Source organism: Eleutherodactylus coqui, chromosome 3 (assembly GCF_035609145.1).
Source record: "Eleutherodactylus coqui strain aEleCoq1 chromosome 3, aEleCoq1.hap1, whole genome shotgun sequence".
In the NCBI taxonomy this organism is placed as follows: Eukaryota; Metazoa; Chordata; class Amphibia; order Anura; family Eleutherodactylidae; genus Eleutherodactylus; species Eleutherodactylus coqui.
In genome coordinates this window covers 21,398,671-21,413,625 of record NC_089839.1, presented here as the reverse complement: position 1 = coordinate 21,413,625, position 14,955 = coordinate 21,398,671, and the positions used below count along the sequence as shown (strand labels likewise).

General features: G+C 46.0%; 1 protein-coding gene across 5 annotated transcripts in view; it reads left to right on the top strand.

Annotated features, from left to right (window-relative positions):
- The window catches only part of MDGA1 (MAM domain containing glycosylphosphatidylinositol anchor 1), a 271,881-nt gene that overhangs the window by 123,583 nt on the left and 133,343 nt on the right, over nt 1-14,955 (top strand). For 3 of the 5 annotated variants that reach the window (XM_066595295.1, XM_066595292.1, XM_066595296.1), the window contains exons 2-3: nt 4,781-4,920; nt 12,318-12,492. In XM_066595295.1, the coding sequence (XP_066451392.1) occupies nt 4,781-4,920; nt 12,318-12,492 (315 nt within the window). Of the gene's footprint in view, nt 1-4,780; nt 4,932-12,317; nt 12,493-14,955 lie in introns of all 5 variants that reach the window. The other 2 variants (XM_066595293.1, XM_066595291.1) reach the window with 1 other exon arrangement.

Here is a 14,955-nt window from a genome sequence, read left to right as displayed (position 1 = left end):
TGGGCTCCTATGGGAGCCCATGGCAGCGGCCGTAGGTGGGAGGGAGTTTAGCAGCGTGGCACCTCTGTTCTCCTCCCCCCCCCCTTGCAGGCTCATCTCTCTTCCTCCCCGCTCGTTCTGTGCAATGGGAGTGGGTGGGGGAGGAGCTAAGCACCAATACGCCCCACCCCTCCCATTGATTCCTATGGACAAGGAGCGGGACATGGGCGGAGCTAAGCACCCGCCCCTTGTCCATAGCCATCAATAGGAGGAGGTGAGGTGGACCAGTGCTTAGCCCCGCCCCTGCCCCACCCCCTCCCATTGCACAGAACGAGCGGGGAGGAAGAGAGGTGAGCCTGCACGGGGAAGGGGAGGGGAAATGGGAGATGGCCTGGTGAGGTTGGCGCATTTGCGCCGGCCTCAGCAGGCCATATGAACGGGCGTACAAACGTTTGATTCGTGCGCCTGTTCACCTATTTTTTTGCCCCCAACGTAGCGTATATCGGCTGGCTGTGAAAACGTCTGCTCATGTGAAAGAAGCCTAAGGGTGACTACCTACTACAGTTTTTTTTTCACTGCGAAATTCACAGCGTTTTTTTTCTGCAGGGGTCTATGGGACTTGTAATGTTAAAATCGCGATCGCCCAAAATCACGATTTCGCGGTAAATTGCGATTTTGCGCGATCGCGATTTTAACATTACAAGTCCCATAGACCCCTGCAGAAAACAAAACACTGCGAATTTTGCAGTGAAAATAAAACTGGAGTGGGTAGTCACCCTTATACTGCCACCAGTAAGGAGAGCTCACTATGTACAGATGTATACAGCCACCACTAGGTGGAGCTCACTATGTACAGATGTATACAGCCACCACTAGGTGGAGCTTTTCTACATACAGATTATACAACTATAACTATGGGGAGCTCTCTGTATACAGATTTATTCAGCCATCACTAGGGGTAGCTCATTGTATAGAGATTTATACAGTCGCCACTAGGGAGAGGTCAGTGCATACACCTTTATGCTGCCACCAGTATGGGGAGCTCCCTATATACAGATATATACAGCCAGCACTAGGTGGAGCTTTTCTACTATCTTCCACTATATGTATGTAGTGAGCTTCCCCTAGTGATGGTTATATAGACCTATATAGAGTGAGTTCTCCTACTGTTGATTGTATAAATCAGTATACAATGAGCTCCCCCTAGTGGTGGCTGTATATATCTGTATGTAGTGAGCTCCCCCTAGTGCTGGCTGTATATATCTGTATGTAGTGAGCTCCCCCTAGTGCTGGCTGTATATATCTGTATGTAGTGAGCTCCCCCTAGTGCTGGCTGTATATATCTGTATGTAGTGAGCTCCCCCTAGTGGTGGCTGTATATATCTGTATGTAGTGAGCTCCCCCTAGTGCTGGCTGTATAAGTCTGTATACAGTGAGCTCCCATTAGTGATGGCTGTTTTAAATCTGTATGTAGTGAGCTGCCCTACTAGTGGGTGTATTAATCCGTATGTAGTGAGTGCTCCCTAGTGATGGCTATATATATCTGTATACAGTGAGCTCCCTCTAGTGATGACTGTATATATCTGTATGTAGAGAGGTCCCCCTAGTAATTGCTGTATATAGCGAGATTCCCCTAGTGGTGGCTGTACAGTGTATCTGTATATAGTGAGCTCCGTATAGCGATGGGTATATAAATCAGTATATAGTGAGCTGCCCCTAGTGGTAGCTCGCAGAGTGTAAGCTCTCGCCTACGACCTGAAGGTTGCAAGTTCGATCCCCACATGCGTCAGGTAGCCAACTCAAGGTTGACTCAGCCTTCCATCCTTCCGAGGTCGGTAAAATGAGAACCCAGCTTGGTGGGGGGTAATTAAGTAGTAATTACCTGAAAGCGCTGCGTAATAAGTTGGCGCTATACAAATACCAAGATTTATTTTTATTTTTTATTTAGCTTTATATATGTGTATGTAGTGAGCTCCCTCTACTGGTGGCTCTATAAATCTGTATAGAGTGAGCTGCCCCTAGTGGTGGCTGTATAAATCTGTATATAGTGAGCTCCCTCTAGTGGTGGCGTGAGTCAAACAGAAATTTGAACCTCTGTGTCATAAGAATTGGATCCTGCCCACTATGAAGATATAGTAGCGCATTAATGGGTGTATGAGTTTGAATCTTAACACAAGTTCTGTTGGTGGAATCTCCTTTGCGTTTGTGTTCACAGTAGATATAAAACTTCTTAGTTTCGCCATCTTGTGATTCAGGAAGCGATCGCCCCTCTCCGTCACGGGAACCTTCCTGCCTTTTACTGCTCTCATATTTGTATCTAATTGTCTGCCCTGACGATGCGACGGACTCCATTTAACGAGGTAGAAACGAGTGACAGATAAATCCGAGTCCTGACATCGATTTAAACATTACGATATCAAAAAGATTGTCAGATCAATAACAGCGCGGAGCCTCGTCTACGGCCGCTTACCATCCCATCGCGGGAAGGCTTCCTGCAACCGGAGAGGAGCGTCTGATCGTTAGTCGAGGGGAGGTTACATTTCGTAATGTCCTTTCTTCTTGGGAGATCAATGCGGACAGATGAGGAGGATGTTTAATCTTAATTACTAGCCTTCCCTGCCACTAACCGCCTCAGACATGGGCATCGGGATCCGTTCTGCGGCAGAGGATCGGGCTTCTTGCTTTCTCAGTCCAAAGTTTGACTAAAAACTTAAAGAGGTGGTACTGTTTGAGAAGAAGTAAGATAAGCAGCCATGTTTAACCCATGTTTAGGAGTTTTAAGAACAATTGAAAGGGTCACATATAGAGATGAGCGAGCCTGCTCGGATAAGGCAGCTACTCGAGCGAGCATCGCTCTTCTCGAGTAACTGCATTCTCATCCGAGCAGGCTCGGGGGGTGGCGGGGATGAGCCGTGGGTAGCGGGGATGGGGGTGGAGGGGTGAGAGAGAGAAAGAGATCTCTCTCACTCTCCCCCCCCCCCCCCCCCCCCCCCCCCACCCCGAGCCTGCTTGGATGAGAATGCAGTTACTCGAGAAGAGCGATGCTCGCTCGAGTAGCTGCCTTATCCGAGCAGGCTTAGCTCATCTCTAGTCACATATCAAATGTAAAGCGGATTCCCCCATGACCCTAAATAATGTAAACAAATTAAAGGGGTTTTCCAGGAATAATTGAAGATGTTACTGTGCTTAAATAAAGATTAGGGGTTAAAGCTCCAAGACCAAGACATTTCTTAGAAAGAACATATCTATAAGACAACCTTTACAACACGGCAGGCTCCAATACAGCACCTCAGCTCTAGCATACCAGCTCTACACAGTGATAATGATTACAGTGATCACAGGTGACATCTTCTCTATTGGAGTCGTCTGCTTTCCCTTTTCTTCTCTATCCCGACCCAGACTGCCACGATGACTTCTTTCAGCCACGACCCCAATGCCTCTAAGTGCCTCCTCATACTAATAGTATCCTCCTTTTATGCCATACTAGGTAATGGTGCCCCCACACAGTATTAATTCTCCCATAGTGCCCAAAACAGGAAGTCATGCAGTCTTTTTGTCATGTAGTAATAGTGTCTTCCATTGTAACCCCATCAATGATAATTGTGCCCCTGGTACAGCAATAATTCCCTCTTTGTGCCCCTGAAGATTAAAATATCCACACTGCTTTTGTTCCTCCACAAAATAATAGTATCTCATCTGTGCCTCCACAAACTAATAGTGTACCATCTCTGCCTCTTCAAACCAGTAATGCCCCTTATGTGCATCCACAAAAAGTGCCTCTCGAATTGCCTCTACATGCCTCCTGAGAATATCAGCTCTGTGCCCCCACACACCAATAATGTCCTCTGTGCCTCCACAAACCACTAGAGCCCCTTCTGTGTCCCATATTTTGATAGCGCTCTTTCTGTGACCCTAAATTCTGATATTACCACTTCTGTGACCCCACCTTCTGACAGTGCCAACTTCTGTGACCCCACCTTCTGACAGTGCCCACTTCTGTGACCCCACCTTCTGACTGTGCCCACTTCTGTTACCCCACCTTCTGACAGTGCCCACTTCTGTGACCCCACCTTCTGACAGTGCCAACTTCTGTGATCCCACCTTCTGACAGTGCCCACTTCTGTGACCCCACCTTCTGACTGTGCCCCCTTCTGTGACCCCACCTTCTGACAGTGCCCACTTCTGTGATCCCACCTTCTGACAGTGCCCACTTCTGTGACCCCACCTTCTGACTGTGCCAACTTCTGTGACCCCACCTTCTGACAGTGCCCACTTCTGTGACCCCACCTTCTGACTGTGCCCACTTCTGTGACCCCACCTTCTGACAGTGCCCACTTCTGTGACCCCTGCAGTCCTCATCCCCTGCAACTCTGGCCAGCACAGAAGCAGTTTTATTACATACGCAGCTGGTGGCTCCCTATATTTCATAGTCCAACACCTCCCGTGGCACTCTGATGGGTCAGTAGAGCAGGAGACGGGGGGAGGAGTCAGCCTATATAATATACAGAGCTGTGGAACCTTGTGGACCCCCACTTATCGGGAGATCACTAAGTGAGCCAAGCTCGCAGCCCTTTCTATTACTCCCATAGACTTGAATGAAGTGACTTGTGCTCATGTGCGGTCCCCCCTCCATTCAGCCTTGGCCTTAGTATCCCAATGGCTGGGGGCAGATGTACGACTCCCACCAGTAGACATGTTCTAAATGCCCAAGAGGGTAATACATCTTTCATTTAATTGTCATATTCTCCATGGAGCTCCTCTGGAGTGCTCAATAACCCCCCCCCTTGTGTTTTGTTTGCAGCACCAGCTCAGGCTCAAATAATTCACGCTGGACAGGCGTGTGTGGTAAAAGAGGACAACATGAGCGAGCGGGTCTACACCATCCGAGAGGGCGATACCCTGGTATTGCAGTGTCTGATCAGCGGACATCCGCGGCCGCAGGTAGGATACTGGTAAGGGGTTAATATAATGAAGCCCTTAGAAGGAGATTGGATCACACAACTGTAATATAGCTTTGTTGTCCTGCAACGCTGGGGTCTTGGGTTCGAATCCACCCAAAGGCCATGTCTGTATGGAGTTTGTGCAGAGTGCGGTATGTTGGTGGAACATGAGTAAATATACTGTGTCGTAGCTGTTATATAGTATTTGTTAGTCTTCATAGCAGCGCTCCTTACGGCCATAAACTAACGTCTGGATGTGAGAGCTTAAAGGGGTCTACTTGTAAGAAGCGTCCCTTGCAACTAAGATAATCCTAAAGTGTTACCCTGCTGGGGCTCACAGTAATTGGCTGTAATCTGTGCAGAAACCTGGCAGTAAGTGTCAAATTGCCCTGCAGCGCCCCCGCAGGAAGATGAAGAATTACACATCAGTGGATCCTCTGTGTGTTGCAGGACATGGCACGTCCTCCTGAGAGAGAGACTCTATGTAACTGCTCTCTACTTTAAGGATCCTAAACAGATCCTAATCCTGTATTCAAGAGGTTGTCCATTGATGGCCTATCATCAGGATAAGTTATTAATAGTAGATCGATGTGGGCCCATTGCCAGGGACGCCCGCCAATCAGCTGTTTGCTGTGCCTGTGTGCTTGTGCACTGAGTTGATTTCTGCAAAAAGCTAACAGCTCCGACCTCAATACAGTGGTCAGGCATGGTATTACAGGCAAAGGTCCTGCCGAAGTGACTAAAATGCCAAGTTTGGCCACTGCAGTAGAAACAGAGCTGTGTGCTTCCTGCAGAAATCAGCTCATTGTATGACTCAGCAAACAACTGATCGGCAGGAGTCTCTGGTAGCAGATCCATGCCTGCAGATAGGCCATCAATAGATTACAACTTGATAACCCCTTTAACTCAAAATGTTCCTATTAGGGTGTATGACAACGGGTTTTCTAGATTAGACAGCTCCTTTAATATACTCATAGCCCTATCAATACTAATGCAGAACCTACACTGAATGCCCTTTATTAGAGCCCCGGCCCTTTCACGATTGGCGCTTCCCTGTATGGAAATTCTCCCCGTGACCCCGGAGTGCAGCATAAACTCACATGACAAGTTTTCCGCGGATCAGTTTCAGTGTGAATCCACATTAGATAGGAAATTCCAGCAATCGGAGTGACTTCCAAGGAAGTCTGGTCATCGGTCCTAAACTAACCGGGGCTTCACTGCCAACCACGTGGCGTCTTCTCGTGCAGCAGTGTGGAGAGTATACAGAGAATGGCATGATCAAGATAAAACATACAACGAAACGTGATCCTGTAGACGAAAACAACTCGTCACTGAAAGGGGTCAGAGGAGGATGTCGGGAATCGTTCCGACCAACAGGCGCTGCACAGTCAGGGGCAGCTGAATACAAAACTATGGCTCCAAATAATGCATTGGAGTGCGCATCTCTTTGTTCCTTAGCACGGACGGGCTGTTATAGCAAATGACGATTTCCAGATTTCCAGCGCTGGCAAGAAACAGAAAGGCGAAACTCCAGGGGGTAAAATGGCGCAAAAATCATATCACTGAACAGTGGGAAAACATCACCTGGACATATGAATGCAGATTTCTGTTGCTCCGCACTGATGGGCGTCAGATTTTGATATAAGTTTCCTCATGGTGGAGCTAATAGGCTTGCAGAGGGGAAAAGAAGATGGCAAAAATTGAATTAACCCTTTGCAATCCAATTTTGGATTCAGGGTTTCCTAGGGGGCTTTCTCTTTCTGCCATTATACAATGGCGCCATCTGCTGGCTAGAGCCAATACTGCGGTATGGGACATGCTGGAGACGCCCCCGACAACAGAGTGGCCAGTAATATACAGTAAGAATACCCTGCCGGACGTCTTCCGACATCGGAGCTGTGCAGCCTTCAATCAGAATGTCTTTAGACGTCAGACAGTGGATTGGAAAGGGTTAAAGCACACAAAAAGTTTATATTCGGGGGACAGTCATGCTGTGGAGGCAGAGTCAGCTGAGGGCACTGAGCAAGAAATCACTCGCTGGTTGGAGTTCACCTAAAAACCAAGAGCCCATCGGCCCGCGTAAACGGTCTATGAATGGCCGCCTGTTGCAGTGAATGGAGGCTCGTAGAGATCTCTGACCTTCTCTGCCCCCATCTCTGAAGGACTTGTGGAGTGGTATCTGTGGGATGGCTGCCTGCTGCCCATGTGCCCAACAGTCGCTTCCTATAAGATATCTAAGGGACTGGGACTTTATCATGAGATTGCCCCCCCACCCCCACCCCATACATGGTGCACTTACCTTTTGGTCACCTTGTCCCGGCTCCGGCGCTGCGGTGGACCTGGCAGATGTTATAATCCAGCTGTGTAGCTTTTCATTCTGCCTTGATTAGACATTGTGACGTGATATCAGATAATCCTGCATCCGTCTGGGTGAGGTCAACGAGTCGGTTATATCGGAGCTAGCAGTCCAGCTCAGTGTGCGAGAAAATCCCCTGGACTGTAGAAAACCGTTCACGGCCATTTCATTCATTTGTCATGAAAATCCCCCCAGGGCAGGAGGCGAGGGCCACCTTCCACCTGTTACCGTTTCTTTATGGTTTTGTTTTTCAGGGCTTTATATTTTTTTGTATTTTTATGGTTTATTTTCACTTACTTTTTGGAGGGCACACATACTTTCCAGGGAAGCATAAATAGTTTTTAGGGGTGCACATACTTTTTTGGGTGGGGCGCACAAACTTTTTGGCAGAGCCATATACCTTTTGAGTACACACATACTATTTTGGGGACGTCATACTTATTTGGCGGGCACATTTAATTCGGGATAGTGCACAAACTTTTCGGGGGGGGGGGCAATTTTTGGGAGTACGTGTTCTGTATTTATCAGTATGTATCACAGCCGGCCGATATACGCTACCATCCGATGCATTGGATTCTAATGCATCCGATCACACAGGCATATTCCCGCCGGCCAGGCGCTTTTACGCCGGGCAGGAAGGATAGTCCTGGAACTATCTCCCTGGCCTGGCTACGGCCGCGGTCATAGACTCCTATGGGAGCCAATGACAACTGCCGGAGAAGGGAGGTGGGAGGGAGTTTAGCAGAGTGACAGCTAAACTTCCTCCCCCTTTTCTTCCCCTCTCCGCCCCTTACAATGAGAGGGAGTAGGGTGGAGCTTAGCTCCTCTCCACCCTGCCCCTCCCCATTGCTGGCTGCAGGAGCTTAGCTCCACCCTCATCCCACCCCTTTCCATTGCAAACAGCTGGTGGGAAGAAGAGAGGAGGTGAGCTGGTGAGGGGGAAGGAAGGGGGATGCCCATCCATCCACCTGAGCCGGCAAGGGGGAGGGAAATGGGACGCTTTCCTTGCCCGACGGCATAAACGCCGAGCCCATGGATCACTAGGTAGCGTATATCGTCTGGCCATGAAAATATCGGCCAATATATACGCTCGTGTGAATAAGCCCTGAGGGAGGGGGTGCTTTTATCTGCCCCCTTGTATTAGTACATTGGAAATTATGTGTCCACTTTTTTTCTGCATATTTCCTTTTTCACATACTTTGAGGGAGCACACATGCTTTTCAGGGGGTGCAGATACTTTTCAGGGGGCACATACTTTTTAACAGAATCATTACCGATTCTCCTTGCATTCTATATATACGGATTTTCTGAAAAGAAACTGACTTTCTGATTTGGCGGAGTTGTCACATGATCATAAATATTCTACCACTTCAAAAATTCCTATTACACTTTTTTTCTGTAGCTACACATTGTAAATCCTTATTCAATTCTTCAAGCAGACTCTGCTGTTTCAGGACGCTTTATTAAGTGGCCTTGATGACAATGCGACCTCTGCTCGGTTACTCCTACCGCCTTCTCTGGCAGGCACAATACCGGGGTGCATCGACTTCCGCAGAAGCATCTTATATACTTGTATAATGAAAGCCTTGGGACATTGATTGCAGGGAAGAGTGTTGGTTGAAGCGTTTCATTCTTTCTTGTCTATTGATTGTGCCAGACTTCAGCATTCGTCCTTTTGTCCCTCATTTGGCTCTATTACGTATGGAGCAGGAAGGTTTATACATTCAGTATAATACGAGGGGAAGCTTTTTGATGCATTATTTTATGATCCCAGGAGTCTGCCGCTTTGTGACTAAGTCTATAGAGGCTTCAATGTTACTTTTCTGGGTTTCTAGACACAAAGCTCAGGAGTTAGCAGAATTTGAGGAGGCAAAGCATAGGACAAGGGCAAAGAGTGTTCATCACTGTTGTCCCCATACGGGAGGCCTGGGGGGGGGGGGGGAGGACACAGATTAGAGATTGTTTGTTCTACGTAATGTAATAGGGGTTCTGCAAGTCATCCCATCACATACTGTACCAAAGCTCAGTAAGCCTGATCATTGGGTCAAAAGAGATGGGATGATGAGGAAGACTGATGGGTGATTAATGATGGAAGAAGCCTGGAAACTGATGAATGGTTAGTGGTGGAATAAACATTAAAACTGATGGGTGGTTAGTGATGAAAAAAGTCTCTAGACTGGTGGGTGGTTAGTGATGGGAAAAGTCTGTAGACTGGTGGGTGGTTTGTGATAGAAGAAGTCTGTAGACTGGTGGGTGGATTGTGATGGAAGAAGTCTGTAGACTGGTGGGTGGTTAGTGATGGAAGAAGTCTGTAGACTTGTGGGTGGTTTGTGATGGAAGAAGTCTGTAGACGGGTGGCTGGTTTGTGAGAGAAGAAGTCTGTAGACTGGTGGGTGGTTTGTGATGGAAGAAGTCTGTAGACTTGTGGGTAGTTTGTGAGAGAAGAAGTCTGTAGACTGGTGGGTGGTTTGTGATGGAATAAATCTGTAGACTGGTCGGTGGTTAGTGATGGAAGAAGTCTGGAGACTAGTGGGTGGTTTGTGATGGAATAAATCTGTAGACTGGTCGGTGGTTTGTGATGGAAAAACTCTGTAGACTAGTGGGTGGTTAGTGATGGAAGAAGTCTGTAGACGGGTGGGTGGTTTGTGAGAGAAGAAGTCTGTAGACTTGTGGGTGGTTTGTGAGAGAAGACGTCTGTAGACTGGTGGGTGGTTTGTGATGGAAGATATCTGTAGACTGGTGGGTAGTTTGTGATAGAAGAAGTCTGTAGACTGGTGGGTGGTTTGTGATGCAAGAAGTGTGTAGACTGGTCGGTGGTTAGTGATGGAAGACGTCTGTAGACTGATCGGTGGTTTGTAATGGAAGAAGTCTGTAGACTGGTGGGTGGTTTGTGATGGAAGAAGTCTTTAGAGTGGGGGGTGGTTTGTGATGGAAGAAATCTGTAGACTGGTGGGTGGTTTGTGATGGAAGAAGTCTGTAGAGTTGGGGGTGGTTTGTGATGGAAGAAGTCTTTCGATTGGTTGGTAGTTTGTGATGGAAGAAGTCTGTAGACTGGTTGGTGGTTTGTAATTGAAGAAGTCTGTAGACTGGTGGGTGTTTTGTGATGGAAGAAGTCTGTAGACTGGTTGTTTGTGATGGACGAAGTCTGTAGACTATTTAGTGGTTAATGATGGAAGAAGTCTGTAGAATGGTTGGTGTTTAGTGATGGAAGAAGCCTGGAATCTGATGGGTGGTTAGTGATGGAAGAAGTCTGTAGACTGTTTGTTTGTGATGGACAAAGTCTGTAGACTAGTGGGTGGTTAGTGATGGAAGACGTCTGTAGAATGGTGGGTGGTTAGTGATGGAAGAAGCCTAGAATCAGATGGATGGTTAGTGATGGAAAAAGCCTGCAATCTGATGGGTTGTTAGTTATGGAAGAATCCTTCAGACTGATAGATGTTTAGTGATGGAAGAAGTCTGGAGATTGACGGATGGTTTATGATGGTAAGAAAGCAGGAAACTGATAGGTTATTGGTGAGAAGAGAAGCTCAGCAATTGATGGGTGGTTAATGAATGAAGAAGTCTGCAAACAGATAATTGGTTTGTGATGAGGTTCATGAGCGTTGTAGAACAGAATAAGCCAAGAAACAGATTGGTGGTTAGTGATAGAAGAAATCTGTGGAATGATTGGTGGTTTATGATGGATGAATCCTGGACAAAGCAGGTCATTAGTGAATCCTGCACTAGGCAGGGGGTTGGACCAGATGACCCTGGAGGTCCCTTCCAATTGTACAATTCTCTTCTATGGACACTGAAGGTTGGTTTGTGATAAGAGTTTTGAGGTTGATGGATGGTTCATGCTGGGTGGTTAGTGAGAGAAGAAGCGTAGAGATTAATGGGTGGTGAAAGATGGAATGAGCCTGGGGGCTTATGGGTGACTAGTGATAGAAGTTTGGAGACTGATGGGTGATTAGTGATGGAAGAAACCTGTAGATTGATGAGTGTCTAGTCATGGAAGAAGTCTGGTGACTACTGGGTGGTTCATGATGGAAGAAACCCAGAAACAAATGAGTCGTTCGTGATGGAAGAAATCTTTAGACTGACAGGTGATTAGTGATGACAGAAGCCTGAAAACTGATGAGTGGTTTCTGATAGAAGAGGCCTGGAGACTAATAGGTGATTAGTGATTGTTTAAAAAAAAAGAGACTAATAATTGAACAATAATAGAAATGTGGAAACGGGGGATTGAAAGGTAGAGAGTAGTGGAAGAAGAAAGGTAGAGAGTGATGGAGGCAAGTGGGGGAGTCAAATAATCTGGAGAGTAGTAAGTGATGAAAGAAAGGTGGAGACGGATAAGTGAAGAGTCATAGAAGAAGCCTGGAGACTGATGTCTGGAGAGTGATGGAAGAAGACAAGGGACTTGTAGGTATAGAGTGATGGAAGAAGACAAGGGACTTGTATGTATAGAGTGATGGAAGAAGACAAGGGACTTGTAGGTATAGGGAGGTGGAAGAAGACAAGGGACTTGTAGGTATAGAGTGATGGAAGAAGATGAGAGTTGTATATTCTGTAGAGTAGTAATTGATAAAAGAGATCAGGCTACTGAAAGGTGAAGATAGGAGAATCCTTGAGACTGATGGGTGGAGAGTGATGAAGGGAGACAGGAGACTTATGAAAACTAATAGAAGGAGACACAAGATTGATAAGTGGAGATGACAAGAAGGTGATTTAAGATTGGCAGAGTTTCCAGACTAGTGGAAAAAGATAAGAGGCTGAAGCCTAAAAAGAGAGAACTGAATGATGGTTGGAGTCATTTACATGGAGAGTTCTGGAGAACCTTCTCATAGATGGAGATATTTAAAGGAACAAGAGATTTTAATGTGGTAAACAACCAAATATAAAACTGCAGGCATATAGGTGGAGATTGATGTAAGAAGACAGGAAATCTTACCTGCAGATTACAGTGAACACTTTGTTCCTTCTTCGATGTTTCATGTTCTCTTACTACATTGAAGAACTCATTTTAGATCAGTAATTAATGGATGTCTCCATCTATCTTCCAGGTGCGGTGGACAAAAACTGCAGGCAGCGCATCAGAAAAGTTCCAAGAGACCTCCATCTACAACGAGACTTTACGCATCGAGAAGGTCCAGCGGATGCAGGGAGGTCGATACTATTGTAAAGCCGAGAATGGGGTTGGGGTCCCAGCCATCAAGTCCATTCGAGTAGATGTGCAGTGTAAGTCATTTAAAGGCAGCCCAGATTATTCCCACAGTTCTAGTGTGTGCCTGGCCTTCTCTGAACCCTACCAAGACTCAACATAATGTGAGTTTTGTCTGTGGAGCAAAGGACCAGCAATCGGTTCTGTAAGTACCCTGATGCATCCCAATATCAGAAGACATAACCTCTATATAACATACAAGAATTTATCATTAGTCTTGGGAGGCTCCTTCAGCCTAGAACTGCAGTCCACAATTAAACTCGGCTATCTCTGATGGTCCCATTGAAGTGAATGGAGCAGAAGTTCATGTGATAACCACTGCCCTTAATTCAGAACATGCTTGGGCCCAGTTCTTAGCATCGTGGGGTCCCAGCGATCAGACCCCTAAAAATATGAAAGTCATCCTGTAGATAAGGAGAAAATTTCAAATCCTGACACAACCCCTTCGTGACCACTGATGGTAAATGTATGTCGCTGCTCCCTGGGCTCAGCGCAGCAGCAACGTAAATTTATGTTAGGTTATTCCACAGGTCATTGCAGCCCCACACAATGGGTAAAACGCCTGAAACAAGCTGCTACTTACAGCCTGTTTGGGTGGTTTCATTGGGACCTGATTGGTTTATGTCCCTATGACATCTTCAGTGACAGCCAATCACATTGCTGGCCAAGAAAGTTTGTATACTACAAACTTTCCCAGGATTTCAACACTATATCAGTGTCAACCCCTCTCTTCCGCTCTATTGTCAGTGTGAGATTCGAGGAGAGAGAATGAGAGTCCAGTATGTAAAACACACATATTATTAACCACTTCCACTTTCCATCTTCCATTACTATCAGTCATACTATAGTTGATTGTATAGTGTAGAAGGCATTTTTTAAATATCTATCTAGAAATAAATTACATTCATAAGGGTCCATTTACATGTAGCAGATGAACTGTATCAACTACTGATGAACTATCCAAAACATAGGTCATCAGTAAAAAAAGAGGGCAGACAACCCCTTTAACTGCTCAACCCTGCCTCCATAGAGAGCCTCTGATTTCTGGTCACTTTGCCCTCAGTCTCAAACTAACTCCTCATGATGTTGAGTCCTGAAAAAGTTAATATTAAAGGGATTGTCCGGGACTTTTACTATTGATGACCTATCCTCAGAATAGGCCATCCATAGTTGATTGGTGGGGTCCGTCCCTCGGGATTCTTGACAATGAGCTGTTTGCTAGGCAGCAGTCAGTGAGGATGGCGCTGAAAGCAGATACAGTTGTCAGCAGACCCCTGCCGATCAACTATTGAAAACCTATCCTGAGAATAGGTCACAAATAGTTAACGTTCCGGACAACCATTTAAAGCACCGACCACCGGTTTCTGCTTTAATAAATCACATTTAGAACTATGGGGTGAATGGAGTGGCCTGCAGCCTGGTCATACTAACATCTACTCTTCACATGGACTTGGTAAGCAGAAGCTCCTTTCAATCACCTTAGTACAGGTAACATGTTCTTGTAGAGGCTGATCCCCTACCATTATTCTATGGGACTGGGAGGGTCGGGAACATGGATCCAAATATAACGAAGACCCACATTTGATTGCAGATCTCCACTGCTTAATTTTGCAATGACCATTGTTGAAACTTTGAGGTTCCTTTCTTGAGATCAGTTACAGTCAAGGGAAAGAGCTGGAGATGATGGCAACTGGGAAGCTGATGGCGTCCACATTCACTTCCAGAAGTAAACTGACCTCAGTGAGAAATATACGGGGTGATTCAAGAAGAAGGGTGCAAAAGTAAAGCTAATGTATTCCTACATGAAGTTACATACAGCAGCCTGAATGACATGAAAAGATAGAACTTTTCAAGTTTTTAACCCCTTCCTGGTGGGTACGAATGGCTTTTTTGATCACATTTATTACGTTTTTTGGGAGGCGAAATGAACAAAATAAGTATTTTGGTTTTATATATATATATTTTTTATGTTTTTTGCCATGTGGGATAAATAATGTGTTCAATTTATTGTACAGGTGGTTACAGATGGAATGAATCTAAACATGTGGGTTTTTATTTTTTCCTAAACAAAAAGTGGAAAGTGTGCAAAATGTTTTTTATTACTATTATTTACAATTTTTTTAAAAGCTATTTTTACTTTTTCTTTACATTTTTTATGTCCCTGTACAGGACTTGAACCTGTGAAACCACAATGTTATCGCTATTATTAGTGATCATGGGCCATAGCAGACTCTGATGCCATTTTCTGACATCTGGTTGCCATGGCAACCCATCATGGTGGTCGATGACATCACAGAGAGAGTGCCCTCTGTGAACCCTTTGCATGCTGCAATCAACATTGATTGCAGCATGTAAATGGTTAAAAGCGGGGGATCGGTGTTCTCAACGTATTCCGCTTTTGCAGCGCTAAGCCAGCTGTCACTCACGGCATCCCGCTCCAGATAGCATGGGGTCAGCTTCTGAGCCAGTGCCATCAATAG